General features: G+C 41.4%; 1 protein-coding gene across 7 annotated transcripts in view; it reads left to right on the forward strand.

Annotated features, from left to right (window-relative positions):
- LOC144605400 (homeodomain-interacting protein kinase 1-like) overlaps positions 1 to 27,168 on the forward strand; it is a 98,224-nt gene that overhangs the window by 15,943 nt on the left and 55,113 nt on the right. For 6 of the 7 annotated variants that reach the window (XM_078420586.1, XM_078420587.1, XM_078420585.1 and 3 more), the window contains 2 exons: positions 5,830 to 5,964; positions 6,805 to 7,894. In XM_078420586.1, the coding sequence (XP_078276712.1) occupies positions 5,958 to 5,964; positions 6,805 to 7,894 (1,097 nt within the window). In that variant the 5' untranslated portion in view covers positions 5,830 to 5,957. The remainder of the gene's footprint in view (positions 1 to 5,829; positions 5,965 to 6,804; positions 7,895 to 27,168) is intronic. The other variant, XM_078420588.1, reaches the window with a different exon arrangement.

Consider the following 27,168-nt stretch of genomic DNA (forward strand, 5'->3'; position numbering starts at 1 on the left):
GAAGGTAGACACAAAATGCTGGAGTAACTCAGCGGATCAGGCAGCATCTCAGGAGAGAAGGAAAGGGCGACATTTTGGGACAAGACCCTTCCTCAGACTTCAGTCTGACGAAGGGTCTCGACCCGAAACATCACCCATTCCTTCTCTCCTGAGATACTGCCTGACCTGCTGAGTCACTTCAGCATTTTGTGTCTACCTGGGGAGGGGGTGGTTTGGGCTGGAAGGAATGAGTTAACAAGGGAGTTGCAGAGGGAAAAGTCTGTGCAGAAGGCGGAAAGGGATGGAGTTGGGAACATGTGACTAGTGTTGGGATCCCGTTGGAGGTGGCAAAAAAAATTGTTGTATCCGACGGCTGGTGGGGTGAAAGGTAAGGACTAGGGGTCTCTGTCTCTGTTGTGATGAGGGGAGAGCAATGGCGGAGCTGCGGTGTACTGAGGAGACATGAGTGAGGGCCTCATCTATGATGGTAGAGGGTAACCCCAGTTCCCTAAAGAACGAGACATCTCTGATGTCCTGGTTTGGAACACCTCATCTTTCTATTCATCACTCTTAACCTTAGGAAATCTGGTAACCTCAAATTGGAAAGCTCAGACCCATCGTGTTTAGTCTCTTCCGTCTAATCTTTTAAATTACATTTTTTTTAAAATACTGAATGTAAAGCTACAGGCTGTTTTTGTAAATCTGTACTTTTTGTTTTCTGGAATCCTGTCAAACCTAATATCCTAATTTTAAGCTTGTGTAAACTTCAGTTTAAAGTCAATCAAATCATTATTTTAAAATGTGGTTAAGTTACTGGAAATTGCCAATTTTTTATTTCAGAATTATTTAGTTGATTTTATGCATAACAAAATGTATCTTCATAAATGTGCTGCTCTTCCAAATTTCTTAACCAATTTGTCAATGCTTCAAGTTTAACTTTGTTGTGTCACGCATGCATTTAAATATTTACATTTTTGTAATAGATATATTTCTTTAAGACTGAATTGGTTTGTTTTAAGGATAGTATTTGTCTCAACCTCATTTTTTAAATGTTACTAGAAAATGCTAGAAGTACGCAACAGGTTGGGCATCATCAATGGTGCGAGCAAGAGAGTTAATGTTTCGGATCAGTTACTTTAAGTGGGAACCATCAAAGGTCAGCAGCCCGAAATATTCAATTTTCCCCTCGCTTTGGGCGTTGCTTGACCTGTTCAGTATATCCAACAAACGTTGTCCTTTTTTAAACAAAAATCACAACATTTCCAGGTTTTATTTACTTTAAATATTTTTGAATGGTTAATGACAATGATTTGGATGGATATGCTGCTTCATGAAATTATCACAACTTGTGTAAGTTTATTCCCCTTCCGGTGTTAACTTTACCTATCTATGAGTGGGGGTGGGGGGAGGGGGGATAAGGGGGATTGAGTGGGGGGGGGGGGTGAGGGTCCTAGATCAATACGGGAGAGGCTTTGGGTCCACGGCTCGCTCTGGCTGCAGCCCTGGCGCCATGGGGCCGAGGTGAGTGGCACCCTCTCCCCTTCCCTGTCTGCCCTCTCAGATCCTGTATATATATATATATCCGTCTCCATCCTCAGATCCTGTATATATATATATCCGTCTCCATCCTCAGATCCTGTATATATATATATCCGTCTCCATCCTCAGATCCTGTATATATATATATCTCTCTCCATCCTCAGATCCTGTATATATATCCGTCTCCATCCTCAGATCCTGTATATATATATCCGTCTCCATCCCGCCATCCTCAGATCTTGTATATATATCCGTATCCATTCCTCCATCCATCTATCCGTGATTTCGCCAAAACCGTAAACTGTTGTGCCACAATTTTTGCACCACCTTAATCACCACTCTCCCTGCCAGTGCCTATAATATTTAAATTTAAATTGGAGGTATATTTTTTAAGTTAGAGGTTTTAAAGTTAAAACATTTAATTTCTAACCGATTTATTGAAGGACTTCAGCGTGTGACATCACAATGGGACCCGCGCGTCTATGAGATGAGCTCGCCCCCCCCCCCCCCCCCCCCCCCCGGGTACAATTAATGCAGATATATGTATAACATGTGGACCTGCAGCCAAAACGGTAAACCGTAACGCCACAATTTTAGCACCACCTTAATCACTACTGTCCTGGCGACTGTTTATAACAGGTTTTATTTAAATTGGTCGTATATTTTTAAAGTTACAGACATTTTAAAGTTTAAAACTCATTTCTAAACACATTTTTCAAAGTGCTGTGCATATCACGTCACCAGAGCACGGCCTCTCTTCACTCGCATAAACAAGATGGCCGCCGTTAGCGGAGCCGTCCGCCCACAATCAGGGACTCCCCTCTCCTCCCGCTTCTCTCCCCTCCCTTCACTCTCCCCCCCCCTCACTCTCCCACACCCGGGGGATACTCCCGAGCAGAAGGGAGGTGGTCGGACTGATGGTCCACTCATCCGTCCCTTCAACCCACACACGGCGTCCTCGAGTCCCCCCTCCCGTCCGGGCCCTGCACCCCGCACCATCGCCGCAGCGGCCAGCTTCTCCTCCTCCTTCAGCGGCCGCTTCCACCGATGGCGGCGTCCATTAGGGCCGCTGCCACCGACGGCCCCGTCGGGACTTCAGAAAGATGGCAGCCGCTCTCCTCCTCCTCTCGTTCAACCATCTTGTGTGCGCCTCTCTCCCCTCCCCACTCTCCCAGATCCGCCGCCGCCCGCCACGAGTAGTCCCACCTTCGCTGCCCGCCTCGAGTAGTCCCACCTCCGCTGCCCGACTCGAGTATTCCGGTGCTCCCTCCTCCTTCCTGCACGCTCTGTAAGTGCCTTTCGCCGCCAACGGCTCCACGGAGGGGAGTGGAAGTGGGGGCCGAGTGGGTGGAGGGAAGGGTAGAGGAGATTGGGGGAGGTGGGGGACGAGAGAGAGGGGGTGGTGGTGGGGAAAGGGGAGGTGGGGGAGAGTGGGAGTGGGGCTGGGGAGGAGAGAATGGGGGGGTTGGGAGGGATAGTGGGACAGTGGGGGGGGGGGAGAAGGGGGACAGTGGAGGTCAGGGAAGAGTGGGGAGGGAGGGAAAGGGGGGATGGTGGGGGAAGGGGTCAGAGTGAAAGGGGGAGGAGGGGTGGGGGGGGAGGAGAGGGGGTGGGGGGAAGGGGGTGGTGGTGAGGGGAAGAGAGTGGGGTTGGGGGGAAGGGGGACAGTGGGGGTGGGGAAGAGTGGGGGGGGACAGTGAGTGAAAGAGGGAGAAGGAGAGAGGGTGTGGGGGGAAGGAACAGTGGGGGTTAGGGAAGATGGGAGAGTGGGGGGTAGGGAGGGTGTGAATAAGGTGGATTGAGTAGGGGGTTGAGGGTGCTACACCAATACAGGAGAGGCTTTGGGTGCAAGACTCCTCGGTCACACCCTCTCCCCTTCCCTGTACCGCCTTTAATTGCGCTCCCCCTCCTCTGGAGGAGCACGGCACCACAGTGAAGGAGAAAGAAGATGGCCACTGGCAGGACGGTGTCAGTGACTCCCTTTCCCTTCCCCCCTCCTCACCCACCCCTCCTCACCCACCCCTCCTCTCCCCCCCTCCTCCTCTCCCCCCCTCCTCCTCTCCCCCCCTCCTCCTCTCCCCCCCTCCTCCTCTCCCCCCCTCCTCCTCTCCCCCCCTCCTCCTCTCCCCCCCCTCCTCCTCTCCCCCCCCTCCTCCTCTCCCCCCCTCCTCCTCTCCCCCCCCTCCTCCTCTCCCCCTCTCCCCCCCCTCCTCTCTCCCCCCCCCCCCAAATTGAGATTCTTTTTTTTTTTTAACAGACAATTTATTTTAAAGGAAAACTCGATTTCCCCAGGTCACAATGGGAACCCTATGAGCAACTTGGTCTAGTTTATTACTAAAACTCTGTTTGTATATTTGTTTGCTCATGCCTGTGATGTAACCTTATTTTTGTGCCCCGTCACACAATGGCATGACAATTTTAGGACCACCTTACTCACCTTTGTCCTGGGGACACCTTCATCCAGGTTTCATTCAAATTGGTCTTATATTTTTAAAGTTAGAGAGATTTAAAAATTAAAAATTAAAAAATGACCTTATTAAACAGATGCTGGCCATGTTCTGCGTATAACGTCACAATGGGACCCCGCCCGAGTGACAGCCAATGGGGGGGGGGGCTAACTAATAAATGCGCCGGGTGGACCGGCGTCCCCCACTCACCCGCGCCCCCCCCCCCACTGGGAGGACCGACGCCCGTCCCTCCCCCCCCCGCCACGGCGCTGCCGCTGGGAGGACGTGCTGCGTTTTCGACTTCAGTCTGCGTGTGCACATTTGGGGCCCATCGATCTATTAAAGATGCTCTCTGACTTAATGGGGGGGGGGCGGATGGAGGATTGAGTGGGTAAGGGAGGGGGGTGGATTTGGGGGGGGGAGGAGAGGGGTTCAGGGAGTCGAGTGTGGTGGGAGGGAGGAGGGCGGATAGAGGGGGGTTCATGGGGGATGGAGTGGGCGGAGGGGAGGAGGGGGTTCAGGGGGGTGGGAAGGGGGGAGTGGGGGAGGGGATGGTGGTATACCAATGCAGGAGAGGTTTGGGGGGTTGAGGAGGGATGGGGTGGGGGGAGATAAGTGTGGTTGTGGGAGCATAGAGTGGGGGAGGGGAGGGTGCGAGGCCAATGCAGGAGAGGATTGGGGGTTTGAGTTGGGATGAAGTGGGTGAGGGAGGGGGGGGTTGGGGAGGAGGGGGTGGAGTGGGTGAGGGGGGTTCAGGGGAGGGGGTGTAAGAGGAGGTTCAGGGGGATCGAGTTGGGGGGGGGGGGGGAGTGTGCTGGACCAATGCAGGAGAGGTTTGGGCCCAACAAATCAGCTTGGTCTAGTTGTTTATAAAGGTTTAAGTGTCTCATTAATCTGCCTTATTCTTTTTTGGGGCCCTTTCTGGTGCATTAATTATCCAGCCAAGTATTCTAAAATATTCTCAGCTGAAATATTTCCTTCCTTCAGAAACTTAATTAACTCTTCTGAATTCCCTGATAATTTGTCTTGCTTTCCTTTTCTCTAAAATTTAGAGATTGAGTACCATAACTCTGATTTGTGATAGATCATTGATACGGTGTATATTACTTTAATAAAGATGTGCGCTGAACTTGACAAATAATCATCTAACTGTAAATTTGTGGTGAAAATTTTAATCCAGGAGAATTAAATGTGAAAACCAGAACTAATTCCAATGTGATGTGAATTGGTACTCTATCTGCTCCTCGTAGATTTTATTACTGTGTCGTATTATTGAATTCTGACAAAATTGATAGTGTGACCATCTTAGTGAAGCAAAACTACTCTTCTGCTGCTCTGGATTTATTATGAAAAGATTAACTAAAACCTAAATCTAACAGTAAATTAATTAAATGTTTAGTCTGGCAATTAGAAGGTATTATGGAAGATAATGGCAAATGAAACGTGAGATGGGCATGTGAGAGTGAAATAAATATAACCCTTTCTCACCCCACCCCCATAAAAAACCCTCCATTTAAACTGATTTACAAAACGTTACCTTTTTTCTTTGAACGGCTGTTTAGAAATATTATGTCCCATACTTCATCTGCTCTTAATGTGTGAACCTATTTTTGTAGGAGGTGAGGCAGCATTATATGGCCATAGCACTGACTTCCAGAAAAGGTCGCTTGAAAAATTTCCATCCCTGATGTGGGTTGCAGAAATCTATAGTAATTGCTCAAGGGCTGCCCTCCCTTACAATTAGCTAGCTCATTGCTAACACCGTTCCTGCTTTGTATGATTTGGTTCTACTCCACGTGACGCATATATATAACTAAATAGCAAAAGTTTATTTTTCTTTTCTCCTGCTCTTTCTTTTGCACAGTTTTCTCACCGCTAAGGATACTGCCTCCAGCTGAGTTATGACCGCTCGAGTGCTGGCAGGGCAATGGTACCTCAACCAAGTAACCACCCTTCATGTGTGAGCTTAAACAATGATTGGCAGCGGGCTACATGACAGGTGGGGGCAGCACATCTGATTTCATTTTCATCTTTAGTAGTTGCCCATGCACAGGCATTTTTCGACAATGGTTATTGGTTAGCTATTTGAAGCAGAAGCTCAAATTTTTTATTGCATTGCATGGTTTAGAATATTTTGGTCAATTCTAGCACTCACCATGAATTGGCTGAGAATTCTCCCTGCAAAGCTGAAGATAAATATCGGACCTTTCAACCTCGGTGCCACCTCCAATGATGTGTTTGGCACAGATTACTTATAAATACTAAGAATTCTACTGTTATGACCACAATTGCACATTTTTAAATGTAACCCCAGGTGAAAAATCTTGGGTTGCACCTGAATTTGACTTACCAAAATGTGAAACTTATATTTTGCTTTGTGCTGCAGTAACACCTACATCTGAAGACGTGTCAGGGCAAAGCAATAGGTCGTTCAGGAAATTCCTCTTGATTTTATGCTTATAAATTTCAGGAATTGGAAACATATTTTACTTAGTAAGTGTTAAATACTATTTGCTGCATGTTTCGATTTAGGGGGAAAACAAAATCATAAGGACTTTTAGTTCGGTCAGCTTCAGGAATATGTCCAAATTTGAACTTGTCCACTTAAGTTTTAACAGAGTAAAATGCAGTTTTTTTTTGTTTGAAAAGGTAGAGTAAATGCTTCCTTTCTGTTTAAAACACCATGATAACTCTTGTCTACTCTGCTTGCTAGTAAACAGGAAATGTTTGTTTTAGTGTTTAATTTTTCAGGAATGTATTTTCAAATTTTTGAATTACAGTACGTTTTTGTGTGCCCAACCAGTGAATTTTATAAATGTTTGTCTTTTTCTTTTGACAGGTATGGCCTCACAACTGCAAGTGTTTTCACCAATGTCAGTAAAGTCCAGTGCCTTTTGCAGCGTGAAGAAGTTGAAAGTGGAGCCCTCCAACTGGGATGTAACAGGACAGAGCTGCACTGTAAAACATTACAATCAGAGCAAAAATCCACCAGTGACTCAAGGACAAATAAATCTGCCCCATCAGGCACCGAGTGTAGTAGTTTATGACCTGAATTTGCACCTCACCACCACCTCTGGGCTGATTCCAGTTACGAGTGCTGATAGTGGGGCCTGTACGGCAGCGCTCTCTGTGGGGTCTTCAAACGGAGTGCAGAGTTTGACACGGAGAAGTACAGTGACGTTGTTGGATACCTATCAAAAATGTGGTCTGAAGAGAAAAAGTGAGGAGATTGAAAGTAGTGGTAGTGTGCAAATAATTGAGGAACACCCACCTCCGATGCTTCAGAACAACACTGGCAGGACTGCGGTGGGTACTACTGCCACCACCACATCAACTGTAACTTCAAAGAATGGCAGTTCCACTAATGAAGGAGATTATCAGCTGGTACAACATGAAATACTTTGCTCAGTGACCAGCAGTTATGAGGTTTTGGAATTTCTTGGTCGGGGCACTTTTGGACAGGTGGTGAAATGCTGGAAAAGGGGCACCAATGAAATTGTGGCTATCAAGATCTTGAAAAACCATCCCTCCTATGCACGGCAAGGGCAGATTGAAGTGAGCATTTTAAATCGGTTGAGCACTGAAAATGCAGATGATTACAACTTTGTTCGATCCTATGAGTGTTTTCAACACAAGAATCATACCTGCTTAGTGTTTGAGATGCTGGAGCAGAACCTGTATGACTTCCTTAAACAAAACAAATTCAGCCCTCTGCCATTGAAATATATTCGACCAATTCTGCAGCAGGTGGCCACAGCTTTAATGAAATTAAAGAGCCTTGGTCTAATTCATGCAGATCTGAAACCAGAGAACATAATGCTTGTGGACCCTACTCGGCAGCCCTACAGGGTGAAAGTTATAGACTTTGGTTCAGCCAGTCATGTTTTAAAAGCAGTTTGTTCCACATATTTGCAGTCTCGATATTACAGGTTAGTGTAAAGTTCTCATTTTGTTCCTTGCGATGGTTGTAGATCATCTTGATAATTCCACATCACAATCAGGTGGGGCTCGCACCAACTAGTGTTCAGTCTTGATATCACTGAAGCCTTGAATACTTTAGTTCCTGGGATACGTAAACATCTAATTGGATAAATTTGGTAATTTCATCGGCATCTATGCTTAAAGTGCTCAGCTTAAAATTATTTAAAAATAGACAATAGGTGCAAGAGTAGGCCATTCGGCCCTTCGAGTCAGCACTGCCATTCAATGTGATCATGGCTGATCTACCATTTTGCCCATTTGTCTGCCATTTTGGGTAAATTTATGTCTAGATTCTCGCTTTAGACATGTGCATTTCTACCTTTTAATTCTGTGGTTGCTTCAAGGAGTGGGATGGGCGTGAGATATCAAGGTACTGTCTATAACATCAGTGGAGCAATAAATAGAAATGGAAATTTCTCCAAAGACGTACAGGTATGTAGGTTAATTGGCTGGGTAAAAGGTAAAAATTGTCCCTAGTGGGTGTAGGATAGTGTTAATGTGCGGGGATCGCTGGGCGGCACGGACTTGGTGGGCCGAAAAGGCCTGTTTCCGGCTGTATATATATGATATGATATGATATGATATGAAATAGTGGTTAGTATAAAAGTTGTTTAAGACTTTAGTTGTTTTGTTGGTCTGACTGCATTAATGTAGTATCAGAATCCGTAGTTACGGCAATTTCGGTGCTTAGTTTATTTTGGCCTGAAACAATTGCTTACTAATTGTATTGGCAAGCAATATTCAGCCCATTAGATAGATACTATTTTAAGTCCAGAAGTGTTAGCTGCTGAGCTATTGAAGAAAAGAATGAGACAAATCAGAATTTAAAAAGTGAAAATTTAAATTTACACTGGTAAAAGAACCAAAAATTCCAACTGTGTTCCAAGACTGAGAGCCATGATTTGCAATGAATGGCTATACTGCTGACAGTAAGGAAACTGTCAAGTCGGCTTGAAGGAATGCTGAATGTTGAAGACAGTGCCAGATATGAAAAGTTGGAAATCAGATTTGCATGGACGTGGTTTTTTTGAGGTAAAATGTGTGTTTGAGGGAACTGCCGAAGCTTTACCAAGGTCAATGATATGGGGAATACTGAGGCATTTGTGGTTGTATTATATTTAAGATGTGGCAAAGCATGAGTTTATATACTTTTCATTGTCCTAAATATACCAACTTAATGTATTTTTAGAAAGAAATTCAAATAAGAAACCAATTTAAAGTTTGAATCTTATGGTAGCAACTCAGTTTGCATAAACATATGCATTGTGTGGTGTGCATAGTATTATGAATCAACAGTAACTGCTTCTACCTTTTAGCAATACTATTTCACTTTTGGTAGTTTCTCTTAAAATTCGATAGCTTGATATTTCCCAGAGTTGTCTGGTGATTTGTGTACAATAATTTGAATATTAAAGCATAGAAGCAAAAAAGACTACTGAATTCTTGAAGAAAATTTGTCTGAAATCTTGATTTAAGATGTGTTTTTGTAAGCATTAATCCCATTTGCAAGTTAAATTGAGGTGTCAGATGAAGGTAAATGTTTACACAAGATATTAACATAAAATAGTATTAGATGTTGAGAAATGTGAATTTAGAATATTTGAAAGTATCCAAGGCAGTATTTGAATTTTGATTGTTCTGCATGTGCAATATGAATCTTGCAGAAACCTAGTGATTCCTGTTGGAGATTCAGCATATCTTTATTGGGTGCACTGTTGAAGAATTCTGCACTACAAAGAAAGGAAACCAGTAGGTTTTGTGAAATCAGCCTACTGATAAATTCATCCTGCGACAAAATACACTGAAAATTGTATACTTTGTTGCCTTAGGTGTATGATTTTATTTTTCAATCACTGCCTAGAAAACATATTGGCTGTAATAGTGACCCGTCAGGATCTTGTACTTCTCAACGTTCCACCCTTATTCTTCCAAACTAAAGAGTACAGACCCAAAGTGTTGGGATAGAACAATCCTCTCATCCCAGAAATTTGCCAGGTGAATTTCCTTTGGATGGCCATTGTCTCGATTTTTTGGTAAGGACTAAAGCTCTGCACAGTACTCCAGGTGTGTCCTCTTCAATACCTGTTGCAATTGTACCAAAATCTTCTTTTTAATCTCCAAACCATTTTCCATAAGGCCAATAGGCTATTTGTTAATTTCACTTGCTGGACCTGCCTGTGATTTTTGTGATTCATACATTAATATGGGTGGCACAGTGGCGCAGCAGTAGTTACTGCCTTACCTTACAGCACCAGAGACCCGGGTTCAATCCTGACTACGAGTGCTGTCTGTACAGAGTTTGTACATTCTTTCTGTCACCGTGTGGGTTTTCCCCGGGTGCTCAGATTTCTTCCCACACTCCAAAGACGTACAAGTTTGTGGCTTAATTGGCTTCGATAAAGATTGTAAATTGTCCCTAGTATGTGGGATAGTACTACTGAATGGGGTTCAATGGTCAGTGCGGACTCGGTGGGCAGTAGGGCCTATTTCCCAGCCTTAGCTTTAAACTATAAACATTTAGACCCATTTAAACTAATCATTCATTTCCAGTGTCTGCATTAAGATAATGTGCTTTTAATTCCTCCTACCAAAGTACATAACTTCACAATTTCCCACATCCTACTCCATTTGTCAGATTGGTAATTCACTTTATATCCCTTTGCAGGGTCACAGTATTCCTCTTGCCCTTCCACATATTTTTGCTCTCTTTCTCCAGGTCATAAATATAAATAGCAAATAATCCAAAGAACTGACATCAGGAGTACTCCACTAGTTGCATTCTTCAACCCTGAAAGAGAGCCTTTTATTCTAACTTTTGAAGAACTGTTTTGAATTCATGCCAACATCCTTCTTCCAATATCATGAGCTGTTAATTAGTCATAATTATCACAGCTCATTATTGTCAACGCAATGGGTCCTTTCTGTATGTGAACACCTCTGACATCTTTTGACGTGGGAAGATTGGGGTATGGACCAGCTACCACATGGTTCTTGACTGAGACAGACCCAGTTCTAATGGCATGGACTCCACAACTGTTGGGAGTATCTCCCTGCTGCAGCCTCCTCCTATCTTCTCAGCTATTGCGATACTTCATTTAATTTGCTGTTCATAAAGTGTTGACTTCGTTTGATTATATTAAACTTCCCTAAATGATTGATCTACTTCATCTGATTGTTGCTTCTATAATCTAACAATAGATGTTAAACTGCATTACTGTTTCCTGACTTTTGACCACCTTCTTCCTTGTACAAGGGCTACATGTTTGCAGTTTTCCAATGCACTGAATCACTCCTGGTGTGTTCTGAATAATTTCAAACAATGCGTGCAGTGTCACTGCAACCACTTCCTTTAAAACTCCTGAATGTGGGTCATCAGGTTCTGGTTACTTGTCTGCCTTTAGTTCTGTGAATTTCTCCAATATTATGTCCCTTGGGATTTGTACATTTTCTGCCATGTTGTTTGAAATTTGTTTTCTGTGACCATTGGGGTATTTTCAGGTCCTTCATAGTCCTGCAACAGCTTCAGTCACAGGAGATCCTGAATGTTGGATGTTTTTCTATATGTTGGGGGTTGTAGGGTGTTTTTCTATATATCCATTTCTATATTGTAATTTAATATCACATGCAATTTTTTTGCTAAATCAAATTTATCTGTATTACAACCTTTTTAATCTTACTAAACTCGCAACTAAAATTAAGAGTACGGATGGATTATAGTAATAATTGCTTATTGTGATCTAAAGTATTCTTTATGTGGGGCAAATATTATGCTGGGGTCTATTCATAATTGTGGGTAGATATGTCCAAAATTGGTCATGCTATGAGCCTTCTAGCTGTGGCTCTTTGCTGCAATCTTATTAGACTTCCCAGAGGACGACTTTCTTCAGTCAGAGGGTGGTGAATCTGTTGCCACAGACGGCTGTGGAGGCCAAATCAATGGATAATTTTAAGGCAGAGATTGATAGATTCTTGATTAGTAAGGATGTCGGGTGTTATGGGGAGAAGGCAGGAGAATAGTGTTGATAGGGAAAGATAGGCCAACCATGGTTGAATGGCAGAGTGGACTTGATGGGCCGAATGGCCTAATTCTCCTAGAACTTATGAACCTTGTGGATTGCAGGGAAAATGCTGGGAACTATTGGCCAGTGAGCCAGTCTGAGGAAAGGTCTCGACTTGAAACGTCACCCATTCCTTCTCTCCTGAGATGCTGCCTGACCTGCTGAGTTACTCCAGCATTTTGTGATGCCTTCGATTTGTACCAGCATCTGCAGTTATTTTCCTACACTAGTTATGTACGTGGGAGGTCGTGTCTCACAAATCTTGAGTTTTTTGAAGATGTGACCAAAAAGGTCGATGAGGGCAGAGCTGTAGATATGTATATGGACTTCAGCAAAGCATTCTACAAGGTTCTGCATGGTAGGCTGCTCTGGAAGGTTAGATCGCATGGGATCCAAGGAGAGGTAGCTAAATGGATAGAAAATTGGCTTTGTGGAAGGAAGCAGGGGGTGATGGAGGAAGGTTGCTTCTCAGACTGGAGGCCTGTGACGATTGGTGTGCCTCAGGGTTCGGTGTTGGGCCTGGTACTGTTTGTCATCTATATCAATGATTTGGATGAGGACACACGGTAAGTTTAGCAGGTTTGCAGATGATACAAAAGTGGGTGGTTTTGCAGATAGTCAAGATGGTTGTGAAAAATTGCAGCAGGATCTTGATCAGTTGGCCAGGTGGGCTGACGAATGGTTGATGGAATTTAATGCAGAGCAATGTGTGTGGAGATCTGTCCTTTTTCTTTGCTTCAGCCACTGGACTCCGCATGGGCTTTGCAGCATTGTGTGCTAGGTCTCTGATTATTGTCATCCAACTGACCGCGAACGCGAACTCGACATGTGAGGGGTTGCTTTTTGTGTAGTCTAACATGAGCAAGACCTAACCAAGGAATGTAGAACAGAGGGATCTAGGAGTGCAGGTATATAGTTCCTCGAAGGTGGAGTTGCCAGTAGATCGGGTGGTCAAAAAGGCTTTTGGCACATTGGCCTTAATCAGTGTTGAGTATAGAAGTTGGGACGTCATGTTACAGTTGCATAACAAGTTGGTGAGACTGCATTTGGAGTATTGTGTTCAGTTCTGGGCACCGTGTTATAGAAAACAAGTGTTATAGGAAAAATGTCAAGCTGGAAAGGGTACAGAGATTTAAGAGAATGTTGCCAGGACTAGAGGATATGAGCTATACGGAAAGGTTGAGTAGGACTATTCCTTGGAGTGCAGGAGGATGAGGGGTTATCTTATAGAGGTGTATAAGATCATGAGAGGAATAGATCTGGTAGATGCACAGAGTATCTTGCCCGGAGTAGGTGAATCGAGGACCAGAGGACATAGGTTTAAGGTGAAGGAGAAAAGATTTAATAGGAATCTGAGGGGTAATTTTTTCACACAAAGGGTGGTGGATGTCTGGGACAAGCTGCCAGGGAAGGTATTTGAGGCTGGGACTATCCCAACATTTAAGAAACAGTTAGACAGATACATGCATGGGACAGGTTTGGAGGGATCTGGACCAAATACAGACAGGTGGGACTAGTGTCGCTGGGACATGTTGGCTGGTATGGGCAATCTGGGCCGAAGGGCCTGTTTCCACACTGTATCGCTCTATGACTATGATTGGAACCGGGAGACGCATAGTTGTGCAGATTTACTTCCTATTGGGCTGGGAATTCTGCCCATTAAGGCCAATGTACCATATTAACCTAGCAACAGCAAGCAACTGTACTGTGCAGTAAAATTAGTTAGTCATTAGCTTGTGGCTGAGATAGTCAGTGACCTGTAACCTTTGAAATAACCAATGCCAATGTTTAACATATAATCTAAGCAAGCTGGAAGCCCCATGTTGTCATCAAGTTAGGTATCCTAATTTGATCAAAAATCCATTCAGTGATTGCAATCCAGTGGTCTGCCTATCCACAGTTTCTGCTAGGGTAAAACGATTGGTGTGCCTCAGGGTCGACAGAAATACAATTAATCTCTGAATAGTAAGTTAACATTGATTGCAAATGTAAATGTAAAAATTGTCCCTAGTGTGTGTAGGATAGTGTTAGTGTGCGGGGATCACTGGGCGGTGCGGACTTGGTGGGCCGAAAAGGCCTGTTTCCGCACTGTATCTGAAATATGAAAAAAATAAAAATAAGTATTCTACCAGGTTACCGCATGAAGGAAGCTCTGTCAATTGTTTTACATAAATCAGTAACTAGAGAGCTTGGTTAAGCTTCTGGTTGAGCTTGTTTAATGTTTAAATAGTGTTTTGAATTTCTGGCATTGCAATGGGGTTCAAGATATCACTAACCAGGAGACTGGCTATCTGAATAACAGGAACTCGTACATTAGACTGCTATTCATTAACTACAGTTCAGTGTTCAACAGTATCAAACCCTCCCTACTTATCACCCAGCTCCAAGACTTGAGCCTCAATACCTCTTTTTGCAACTGGCTCCTTAGCTTTTTGCACCACAGATCTCAATCACATGGATCAGTAACAACATCTCCTGACCGACTGTCATCACAGGTGCACCTTAAGGCTACGTGCTTGGCTTTCTGCTCTACTCTAAAGACGACCACAGATTTATAGATGCCAATGGCATCTATAAATTTGCTGCTGGCACCACTCTGGTTAGCCGAATCACAGGTGATGAGTTAGCCTACAGGAGAGTGATAAAATACATACTTGACTAGTGCCATAACGACTACGTCTAGCTCAATGTCAATAAGTCCTATGAATTAATTGTTGACTTCAGAAAGGGGGAGTTGGGAGACCATAATGCCAGTTTTCATCAAGGGATTCTGTGGCGGAGGGAGTAACCAGCTTCAAATTCCTGGGAGTTAACATCTCGGATGACATCTCCAGGGCCCAGTACTTAGATGTAATGACAAAGAAGGCGTGCTTGCTCATGATAGAAGTTTAAATAAATTGGGCATGTTGCAGAATACTCTTAACAGACTTCTACAAATGATTGCAACATGGCCCCAGTGTGGTAATTCCAATGCACGGAAAGGCAAGAAGCTGCAGAAAGTGTGGACTCAGCCCAGTCGATCATGGGCACAGCCCTCCCCATTGTTGAATGCATCTTCATGAGGCATTGCTTCAGGAAGGCAGTATGTATCAAGGTATTAATATTGGTTTATTATTGTCATGTGTACTGAGTTACAGTGAAGTTTTGCTGGCATGTTATCCAGTTGAACCATATTATTCAGGAGTACACAACCCAGCTATGCACAAGTGCAACAGGTGCAAAGAGAAAAATCTAGAGTGTAGAATAGAGTGTGACAATTCACTGAAGAGCTCTGACTGCAGTGGCAGGCTCATTTAAATTGGCTGTAGTGTCTGAATATGGACCAGGCCATCAACTCCAAGCAGTTGTGAAGGATTTCATCGGTTTCCTCAGTCCTGGACTGTATGATCTTTTGTACTTAATCCTCCTGCTTCAGTTTTTGTTTGTAAACCAGGATTAGAAGCACAGATGGTCAGATTTTCTAATATGTAGTTGAAGATGGATTTGGAGATGTCCTGTTATACTGCAGTGGTGGAGACTGTTTGGGCCTCCTGTGGGACAGGAGACAGGCTAATAGTATTTTTGCAGCACTCTTTTGAGGTTGGCCTGGTTGAAATCCCAACTATTATGAACAAGGATTCGGGGTACTTTGTTTCAAGGCTTATTGGTAGCGATGTGCAGTTCCCCCAATGCAAACTTTTAATCAGCATGGGGTGGGATGTAGACTACTGTCAGGATAGCCAAAGTGAATTCCCAAGGCAGGTAGTGGGAACGGCACTTCACTTTTAGATGTTCCAGGTCGAGGAGGAGTTCACTGGGACTGCCATGTTTAAGCACCCCTGTACCTAATCTTGCTTGAGGATATCCTATGGTCCATTTGGCAGTCCAAGTCGCATGGTGCCTTCAGTTGAAGCTTCAGTTGAAGCCATGCCTCTAAAATAGAGCTCACAGCAGTCTCTGAATTGCCCACTATCAGTGCCATGCTCTCTTACTGCTACCATCAGGTAGGAGTCAGGGGCTTGCACACCACTAGGTTTTGGAACAACTACTTTCCTACAACTGTCAGGTTCTTGAACCACCCACGCAAGCCTAATCCTACCGTGAATACCACAATCCACCTCTTGCACTGCCATGGACATATTTTCTAATTGTGTTTTGCACTAATGTTTTGCATTTCTTTTTTGCAGTCTTTATTTAGTGTCTTGTGGAATTTGTGTATTTTGTCTTAATTTATTTTTTGTGTTTTTTCGAATCTGAGTCTGATGCAGCTGTTTTTCTTTGTACCTGTAACTTGCTATACTTGCTCATATGACAGTAAACTTTACTTGACTTTACAAGCAAATGTTCCCTCAAACAAGGTGCTGCTTTAACTTACAATCCAATAGTTTTCTTTTGACATTAACCATCCATATTCTCTAAGGATGCTAGCCAATTGTTATAATTGGGAAAACTTTATTAAGTTCACAGGTTTAAATCAAACTTTCATATTCCCTACAAAATTATGGCATCTGGTTCTTCATGTTTGCCCTGCCATTCAATATAATCATGACTGATCTATTCCAGGCCTCAAATCCTCTTATGTGCCAATTATCCATAATGTTTACTTCTGCAATGTTTCAGATTATTTTTTTTTCTCCTCTCTAAATATTTCTGGTGACGTAATCTCCACAAAACACTGGGGTAGCAAATTCTAGAGATTTGCCACACAGAAGAAATTACAGAAGCTGCCTCAGCATACATAGTGCAGTAACAAAAGCATGAATTTGAGTTTCACACCTATTAAGGTGCATGAATGGTTTCATTTGAATGCTGATATACATTTGAATGCTGAATGCTGAGTAGAAGTATTTGTTTTGTAATGATTTCCATCATATCAAAGTGTTCGAGTACATATTGTAAGAAAATGTTTCCTGGTATGTGATGATACTCAACCTGTGTTTCTTATCGATTTGAGGGTTAGCTTGTGTCAGAATGTAACATTCCTGCATCGGTGTCAGAAAGATTGTGTTCAAGTCCTAAGGCATTAAGAGGCTGAGGTTGCTGCTTTAATATGTGCCATGTCAAATATTTGAAAATACTGACGGAGTGCTGCTTTGTTTGAGGTGATCCTATTTGAAACGGTAAATCAAACCAGGTCTTTTGCGAGTACTATTTTGTGTGGATTGATTTTATTCTCAGTTAATGACATTTAATTGAGGAAAACATAATCAACTGGCCATTCATTCAATCCATTGTGGAATTTGTGTGATTTGGGATGCAATTGGCTTAATGAGTTACTTTTTGTATTGCATTGAAATATCTTGAGTTGTAATTGCATGTGCTTCCTAAATGCACAAATTTGTGATTTTTTGTGTTTAAATTTTGCAGAAAATGGGGGGGGAGATATAGCAGGGAGAACTTATTTGTTTTCACAATAAATCAGTCGTAAGTATTTGACAGGGTATAATATAATGATGTTTGTTTGATGCTTTTGGTGTGCCTTTTTTGGCTTTTGTTTTATGACTCCCTTTCGTGCTTGCATTTAGGTACTTTAATCTGAAACACAAAGGTGCATTAAAATACATGCATGTGGCCTGCTCGTAAACCAAGACGATCAATTACAGATGTTCACCTAATTGGTTTTTTTTAGTGTGGGACTCACATACCGATGACTGGAAATGAAGCTTGCAATTTTGACTCATGCAGGAAAGTGTGTTTTTGCAATACTCTATTGCATACAATGGACGGTTTGAGTCACAAAGTTTTACGGTCACAGTTTTTTGTGGTCTTTATATTTTCCACAGCAATGCGTTATTGTACAAACCACATTAATCTTGTAAAATTAAAACATTGACAAAATAATTAAATAAAAATACAGTTGCTCATTTCAATGCAACTTTTGTCAATCGGCTGCTTTTCCATCACATCTTCCGCACTCTATTCCTTTGCCAACAATGCTGCTCTTTTTTTAAAAAAATTGAAATTAATGATGTTTTATTTTGGTACCTGTTTTTTTAGAGCTTTTATCGAACTATTAAATGTAAATCATAAAAAACGAGAACATCTACATTTCTATGTGGAAAATGTTGGTGATTCCAATTAATTCTATTTTTGTGATCTCCAATTGGCAGATTTTTCCCCAAAGGCTAATCCAATCTGAATAACTCCTTGTGTAGGAAAGAACTGCAGATGCTGGTTTAAATCAAAGGTAGACACAAAATAGTGGAGTAACTCAGCGGGACAGGCAGCATCTCTGGAGAGAAGGAATGTGTGACTTTTCAGTCGAGACCCTTCAGACTGAAGAAGGGTCTCGACCCTAGATGTCACCCATTCCTTCTCTCCAGAGATGCTGCCTGTCCCGCTGAGTTACTCCAGTGTTTTCTGTGTACCCTGAATAACTCCTTCATGGTTAAGGCATATCATTTTGTAGTTCAAGAGAAGGTGGTTGGGGATAATGAAGATCAACAAAGGTTTGTCATAAGAAATTGATGCAAATAGTATTACATTGGATAAAAGCAGTTTAACTATTAAGGTGTCTCAAATGAGCATGTATTTAGTATTTGCTACTAATGTGAAGCTCAGCTATTTGGAGAGTACCAGGAATTTTCATTAGTAAGTCCTGAGCTATTTTAATGAACATTTCCGGTTTTTAAAACACAAACCACGAGGATTATATTAAACAACAGAATAAGAAAATGTGAAACTTTTTAGTTGTGAAAGTAAAATCTTGTAATTTTTGCAATAGACGTGTTATTAACAAAAAATATATATATACTCGAGCACACAAGTTCATAAGAACTTTGAAAAGGGTTTTATAAAGTATTCCAACCCATTGTATTTATATTTTCATGTCATTTTCAAATAATATTAATCATCTTGCAAGTTGTTTACCATGAATTCTGGATCGAAATGCTGAGCTTATCCTAACACTCTTTGTGATTAAATTTTGAATGGCTTAATTAAAAAAACAGCAAGTTTCCTAGAAGCATAAGGAAAAGGCAAAAATGGGTATGAATGTAACAAAGTTAGTAGTGGTGACAAAAACTATCATAGGTGATATTTGGGTACAGATGAAGGGATTCAGATTAGTTTGTTGTATATACACGAGGGTGCAATTAAATTCCTAGTTCACATGAAGCTCGGAATAAACTGATTACATATGGTAATAGTAAATACAACAATAAATGCAATGACAAATGCAAAATAGCAGAATGGTTCAAGGTTGTTTTGCAAAAGAATGTCAAAGTACAATAACAGAATAATCAAATGTAGTACAGTTAGTCAGTATGTGGACGCATCTCTGGGATTGGGGTGTGAAAGAGTCAGAGAGCAGTGAAGAAGCTGTTGCTAAATCCAGTAGCCCAAGCTTTCATGTTATTTTTATCTGCTTTCGGAATATGAAAGGCACAAAAGGGAATCGTCAGGGTTACAGGTATTATGGATTATGCTCCCAGCCTTACTGAAGCAACATGCCAAGAAGATGGACTGGATGGATGGAAATGATGAGCCTGTGATGGATCGGACTATCTCTACAAATTCAAGCAATCATGAGCAGGGCATTTGCCAGTGAGACTTAGAAATTATTCAGAAGGGATGAATCTATTTCACATCTGTGGATGTGCTGAACCTCCATAAAAGCCTAAGAAAGTACAAATGCCTTTTTTAATCACTGCATCGGTGTAAAGGGACCAGAAGGTCTCTGAACTTAAAGCTGTCTGCCATCTTTAACACAGCTCCATTGCTGAAGACAGGGTCAGGTGAAGAGGCTAGAATAATCTTGGATTGTGAACGCAGGGCTGAACATAAAATAGGCCCAAGTGTCTAACCCATCCCAAGATACTATCTACGCTGATCCCATTTGCCTGCATTTGGTCCATATCCTTCTGAATGTTTCTAATCTATTGACCTGGTAAAATGCCTTTTAAATGTAACTTTGTCAGCCTCTACCTTTTTATGTCCCTCATTGTACAGGTCTTCAATGTCATCCTTAAGCCTATTCGCTCTGGGGAAACATTCTCAACCTATCCAATCGCTCCTTGTAATTCACTCTCCGTCAGGCAACATTCCTGTGTATCTTCTCTGCACCCTCTCCAGCTTAATCACATCTTTCTGACAGCATGATTTCCAGAACAGCATGGAATACACCAAGTGTGACTAACCAATGATTTGTACAATTGTAAATAAATGCCCCAACTCTTGTACTCAATGCCATGGCCGATTGAAGGCAATCCTACCACATGCCTGACATTATGTTATAATTAAGTGGCTGGAGGTGAAGTGAATGAGTTCAGTGTATGATGGTGTGAAAGTGCAAAATCTGTCGCAGTTAAGGTAAAACGTTTGCATTTCTCTGGAATAGCGCTGCCTGAATAGGAGGAGATAGGATATTGAGCATCTGCATTGTCAGACTGAGGCATCTGATCTCTGAAGTTGTGCATCAGTGCCCATATTCTGGTTTATAGGGAATGCCAAACTTAAAATGCTTGCATATGGTGCAGTGTGTAGCGTGGAAATGTTGATGCTGCAGTCATGATTGAACAGCTTCCTGTGGGTTCAGCAGGGGATGGATTATCTGGAAAGCCTTTTAAATTTTCTGCTCTAATGTCAACACAACAGCAGCAGACATAGCAAAATGCAGATTCTCTTATCAGATTTGAGACAAATCAGCACCTCTTTGTCTTCCGTAAGTTGAAGACAGTTTCTGCGCAACTTAAAACCTTGCAGAATGGCAACTTGCAAGTATTGAAATTATTAGCCAAGAGAGAGGAAGGTGACTTAGAGGGGCTAACATCAAATTAATGCAGCATTTGAATCTCCTCGCATTTGCTGGTGATGCAGGATTAACAAAATCATATTTTGTGTAGTTACTTGTAATTTATAACATTATAAAATGTTGGTAGAGTGCAGACAAAGGCAAAGCCATGTTTTGCTCCCTGTTAAAATTGATTTGTAATGCTTGAATGTAATTTGAGTATACACAAGCCAAGCTCTAAATGGGGAGCATTAGCTTTACCCTCTTAGTTAAATTCCTTATTCTAAAGTTAATGTCATATTATTACTGAAGAAACTGCTTTTATTTACTGTTTAAGCCAAGCTATTTGGCTTAGTTGCTGGTTTCTGCCAATGCTTTAAGTTTTATGTGGATTGTTATGATCAACTGAGCTAGTTTAAAAGAAGCTAGGCACCAAAAAACATCTGCATTTTCTCTATTTAGTCTAAGTTATACCAAAGGCTTGTTACACGACAATGATAATGGGGAAATATAAAGATTATATATTTGGGGAAATACACAAAGTGCTTGACTAACTTAGCAGGTAAGACAGCATCTCTGGAGAACCCGAATAAGTGATGTTTCGGGTCAGTTCCCCTTTTCAGAGATGCTGTCTAACCCACTGAATTGCTCCAACACTTTTAATCCTTTTTTGATAGACAATAGATGCAGTAGGCCATTCGGCCCTTCGATCCAGCACCACCATTCAATGTGATCATAGCTGATCATTCTCAATCAGTACCCCGTTCCTGCCTTCTCCACATACCCCCTGACTCCGCTATCCTTAAGAGCTCTATCTAGCTCTCTCTTGAATGCATTCAGAGAATTGGCCTCCACTGCCTTCTGATGCAGAGAATTCCACAGATTTACAACTCTCTGACTGAAAAAGGTTTTCCTCATCTCCATTCTAAATGGCCTACCCCTTATTCTTAAACTGTGGCCCCTGGTTCTGGACTCCCCCAACATTGGGAACATGTTTCCTGCATTTAACGTGTCTAACCCCTTAATAATCTTATGTTTCGATAAGATCCCCTCTCATCCTTCTAAATTCCAGTGTATACAAGCCTAGTCGCTCCAGTCTTTCAACATATGACAGTCCTGCCATTCCGGGAATTAACCTAGTAAACCTACGCTGCACGCCCTCAATAGCAAGAATATCCTTCCTCAAATTTGGAGACCAAAACTGCACACAGTACTCCAGGTGCGGTCTCACTAGGGCCCTGTACAACTGCAGAAGGACCTCTTTGCTCCTATACTCAACTCCTCTTGTTATGAAGGCCAACATTCCATGGGCTTTCTTCACTGCCTGCTGTACCTGCATGCTTCCTTTCGGTGACTGATGCACTAGGACACCCAGATCTCGTTATATGTCCCCTTTTCCTAACTTGACACCATTCAGATAATAATCTGCTTTCCTATTCTTACCACCAAAGTGGATAACTCACACTTATCCACATTAAACTGCATCTGCCATGCATCCGCCCACTCACACAACCTGTCCAAGTCACCCTGCAACCTCATAGCATCTTCCTCACAGTTGACACTACCACCCAGCTTTGTATCATCTGCAAATTTACTAATGTTACTTTTAATCCCTTCATCCAAGTCATTAATGTATATTGTAAATAGCTGCGGTCCCAGCACTGAGCCTTGCGGTACCCCACTAATCACTGCCTGCCATTCTGAAAGGGATCCATTTATCCCCACTCTTTGCTTTCTGTCTGTCAACCAATTTTCTATTCATGTCAGTACCCTACCATGTGCTCTAATTTTGCCCACTAATCTCCTATGTGGGACCTTGTCGAAGGCTTTCTGAAAGTCAAGGTACACCATATCCACTGGCTCTCCCCTGTCAATTTTCCTAGTTGCATCCTCAAAAAATTCCAGAAGATTAGTCAAGCATGATTTCCCCTTCGTAAATCTATGTTGACTCGGAACGATCCTGTTACTGCTATCCAAATGCTCCGCAATTTCGTCTTTTATAATTGACTCCAGCATCTTCCCCACCACTGATGTCAGATTAACTGGTCTAATTTCCCATTTTCTCTCTCCCTCCTTTCTTAAAAAGTGGGATAACATTAGCTACCCTCCAATCCACAGTAACTGAACCTGAATCTATAGAGTTCTGTCTGAAGAAGGGTCTCGACCCGAAACGTCACCCTTCCTTCTCTCCTGAGATGCTGCCTGACCTGCTGAGTTACTCCAGCATTTTGTGAATAAATACCTCTGAATCTATAGAACATTGGAAAATGATTACCAATGCGTCCACAATTTCTGGAGCCACCTCCTTAAGTACCCTGGGATGCAGACCATCAGGCCCTGGGGATTTATCAGCCTTCAGTCCCATCAGACTACCCAACACCATTTCCTGCCTAATGTGGATTTCCTTCAGTTCCTCCGTCACCCTAAGATCTCTGGCCACTAGAACATCTGGGAGATTGTTTGTATCTTCCTTAGTGAAGACAGATCCAAAGTACCGGTTCAACTCTTCTGCCATTTCCTTGTTCCCCATAATAAATTCCCCTTCTTCTGTCTTCAAGGGACCCTTGTTTGCCTTGACTATTTATTTTTCCTCTTCACATACCTAAAAAAGCTTTTACTATCCTCCTTTATATTATTGGCTAGCTTATCCTCGTACCTCATCTTTTCTCCCCGTATTGCCTTTTTAGTTATCTTCTGTTCTGCAGTTCCTTGTGTCTACCTTATATATTTGTACATGTTCTTGGGCATAATATCTGCTGGTGTTTTCACTATTTAAGTAGACTAACATGTGATTGACAAAGTTACTACTAACCCATCAAATGGGTGCCTTATCCAGAGCCATCATTTAAAGACTTCTGTGCACATCTGCATTTACACACATGCTTTACTGATCTTGTGTATTTTTAAAATTGGATTTAACATTTAGTTCAATAAACACCATGGTATAGTACAGTGCAGAAACAGGTCTAGATATTGGATTGAAAGTGAATGCGACCACTTTGAGAGACGAATGTCACTTCATATTCTATAGGCCGTGGCAATGTACTGGCTTTATCTAATGAACTACGAAGAGGGAAGTATTTTATTTAAAAAGAACTAGATGTTACTGGAAATTTAAGTAAATTATTTGAAACAGAGTTTGTCTTTATAACCAAACCACGCATTAAGAGCCAATGATCTGCACCCAATCAAAAGCAACGGTCACGAGAATTAGAAAGGCACAAAAACCTTTATAATGAAGATAACTAACCAATTTATGTTGTCTATTCAAGGGCCCAAGTCAATTCCAGTATTATTTCCAGTAAGCATAAATTTAGGAACATGATATCACCATAGTTCCATAACAATCACAGCCAGAACAGTCCAGTGTATTGCAAATAAATGACAATTATGTGCCCAATTTTACATTGTTGCATTTTTAATTTAAACATTCACTGACTCGATAGACTATTCAATATTTAATTCACTCTATGACACATTTGTTAATTGTATCCTGACATTAACGGAAATTTAGCATAGGGATTTTAGCCTTAATATGTAAATACTCATCACTATGGCCTTAATACACTTAGTTTTTTTCATTTCCTAGCACATTCTTTAGATATGCAGCTCTTATCTTACTTTGTGCACATTTTTTGCCTTCCTTCTCTGCTACTCCCTGTCCTCTCAATCCTTCCAACGAAATATCTTGGTTCTGCCACCACTGGCAGTGCCTTCAAACATAATCTCTGACAATCCTCCTTAAACTCTTTTTGTTACATAATTAAAATACTCCATGTAAAAACATTTCTGCAAAACATCATTGCAGACGTGCAGATCTCAAAGTCATGGCACAGCATTGCCTGCACCATTAATTCTGTTTGATACTTGAATTTTCAGTATCCTAATTTCACTCTCCTGCACCATATTTCAGAGAGAAAATGATTTGCACTTTGACAATTTCAAAGCATTTAATTGAAAGATTGTCTATTTTTCAAACCTAGTTCCAAAAGGAGCCTATTTTTCAAATTGTGAAGTTCAAATCTACAATATAATTGTAAAGTTATGGTTTTGTAAGCGTGTTTCAAGTGGTTCTTGGATTAAATCGATTTCTGTACTAAAATGCTTTTAGACTCTCTGTATAGCCAACAAATACTAGTACTTCACCAGGTGCTATTATATAAAACTCGGGTCATCCTCCATCTAGTTTTTGTTGGAAATGATTGTTTTGGTATCTATTGACCTGCATTTGTTTCCCATGTTCTTTTTAAACAAACATGGGCATCAATGGAGGGGTGAATAATATTTTAAGCCAATGAATTGTTGACCTGAAATGGAAAAAGGCAAAGACAAGTTTTGAGATGCAGTAAAAAAAGGAAATGGGGGAATCAAACAAAAGAAAGATCTAGGGTAGGGATGGAGGCCGATCAGCTGAATGGTGGCTTGCTATGTCAAATAAAAGTAGTATAGAATTGATCAAACTTTGATGCGTCATTTTGTACACATGTAGATGTGCATAAAGAATTGTCGAGTAGTATGTTAATTATATAATCTTGGGTAGATAATTGTTCCGCAAGTGCTCCGAATACAATTACTTAATCAAGCTTGGGTGTAGAGAGAACATTGCACGAGGTCAGAAGCAAGTCACACCTAAATCCATTTATTCTGTTATATAAACTTTAGATTTGTATTTTATATCAGTCCAGATTGCTACAGGTGGTATACCAGATTAATGTATGGCTACATCAGTCGTTGACCAATTTGCTGCTGCATTCATTCTTCTTTCCCAATTTTTTCCCCTGCTTTTTAACTCTTCACATTTCTGTATTTGCATTCACATTGATTTCCTGCTTTGTCTAAGTATTTGTGCACTTCAGAGGAAGGAATACAAACATTTTTTTCTTCTTACTTTTGGCTATTTTTGATCTCAGAATTTTGCAAAAGGTTCAGTAATTCAAATTATTATGATCAAAATGTTCCCAGTACTTGTCAATCTAGTCCTACTAGGAATTTGTAAATAAGTAAACTATTGTGACAGAAAAATGCATCGTAGTCATAATTAAGAATGATCCAGGAAATTAGTTAACGTATGATTCTACTGTCAAATTGGAATGTAGAAGCTAATTATTTACTTGACAGATTATGAAGTTATCTTCGATTGCAAAATAGTTTTGTATCTGGTAAGGTATTCTCATGTAGCCCATAAAGTTTACTAGTGTATTTTAATTGGTTAAGATTTTATAAAAACATTCTACCATTTGAATCAGACATTGGTGAGCAAAACTTATGGGAGAAGGAGAAAAATTATCACCACCAAGACTTCTGATCGTAACTTCAAAAGTAATTTAGAGTGAAAATGACGAGTTGGATTTCAAGATCTGAAGCATCCTCCCTCTCCATGTGATTTAATATATTATGGGTCAGATCTTGCTTGAATGTACCTGTTGCTTGCAGTAATCCCACCTCATTCTTTTCTAGTCTGTGGGTAAACTTTCAGCAGTGCATTTAAGTTTTATCTACCTTAGTGCTGGTCTTTGAAATAGTGTAGATTGTTTACTTAAATCTATATATTGAGGCATTAATCTATGCATAATTGAGTACGAGAAGTATGATATTGATGAGCCAGGTTTGTCTACAGATGCAAAGAAAGTTGTCCTGTTTTAAATTATTTATGTCAGGTTATGGTTTAGTTTATAACTCGACATGTAATTAGAGACGTTAGTAGATAGGAACTACTTTGTATTTTCTTCATGCTTTCACACTGCTGAAAGTTTACCCACTAAAACAATACAGAATGGTGTTTTTTAAAAGGCTTGAAATGAACATTAGATATGCAAAATCTTAAATGAGACTATCAAATTGAGTCAAGTTGACTTAACTGTCATAGGCACTCAGGTGAGGTAGGTCCAGGTAAAAATGAAAATCTTCCTTGCACATCACAGGCACATAGACTGACAAACTCACAAAAGTGTAAATTATACATAAATTGCACACAGTTCTTCAAGACAATAACATGATAAAAGACTGCATAAAACAAATCATTAGTGCAAAACATAACAGGGTTGTGGGGTTGATTCAAGAACCTGATAGTTGTAGGAAAGTAGTTGTTCCTGAACTTGGGGGAAAACTTCAGATTTCTGTATGTCCTGTCTGACAATAGCAGTGAGAAGTTGGTATGGGCTTGATAGCGGGGATCCTTGATGATAGGTTCTGTCACCTTGAGGCACTGCCTCATGTAAATGCTTTTGATGGTGGGGGTGGATTGGACTGAATCCACCACGCTCTGTAGCCTCTTGCCATTGTGTGCGGTGGCAGCCCATGATGTCACCTGTCAGGATACCTTCTACAGTACATCTATAGACGTTTGTTAGAGTCCACGGCAAAATTCTTTTAAATTTCTATGGCAATAGAGATGCTGGCCTGCTGCCCTTGCGATTGTATATATTTGTTGGGTAAATCATCTGCAAGTTAATGC

The sequence above is a fragment of the Rhinoraja longicauda genome, chromosome 24 (genome assembly GCF_053455715.1).
Source record: "Rhinoraja longicauda isolate Sanriku21f chromosome 24, sRhiLon1.1, whole genome shotgun sequence".
Classification (NCBI taxonomy): Eukaryota; Metazoa; Chordata; class Chondrichthyes; order Rajiformes; family Arhynchobatidae; genus Rhinoraja; species Rhinoraja longicauda.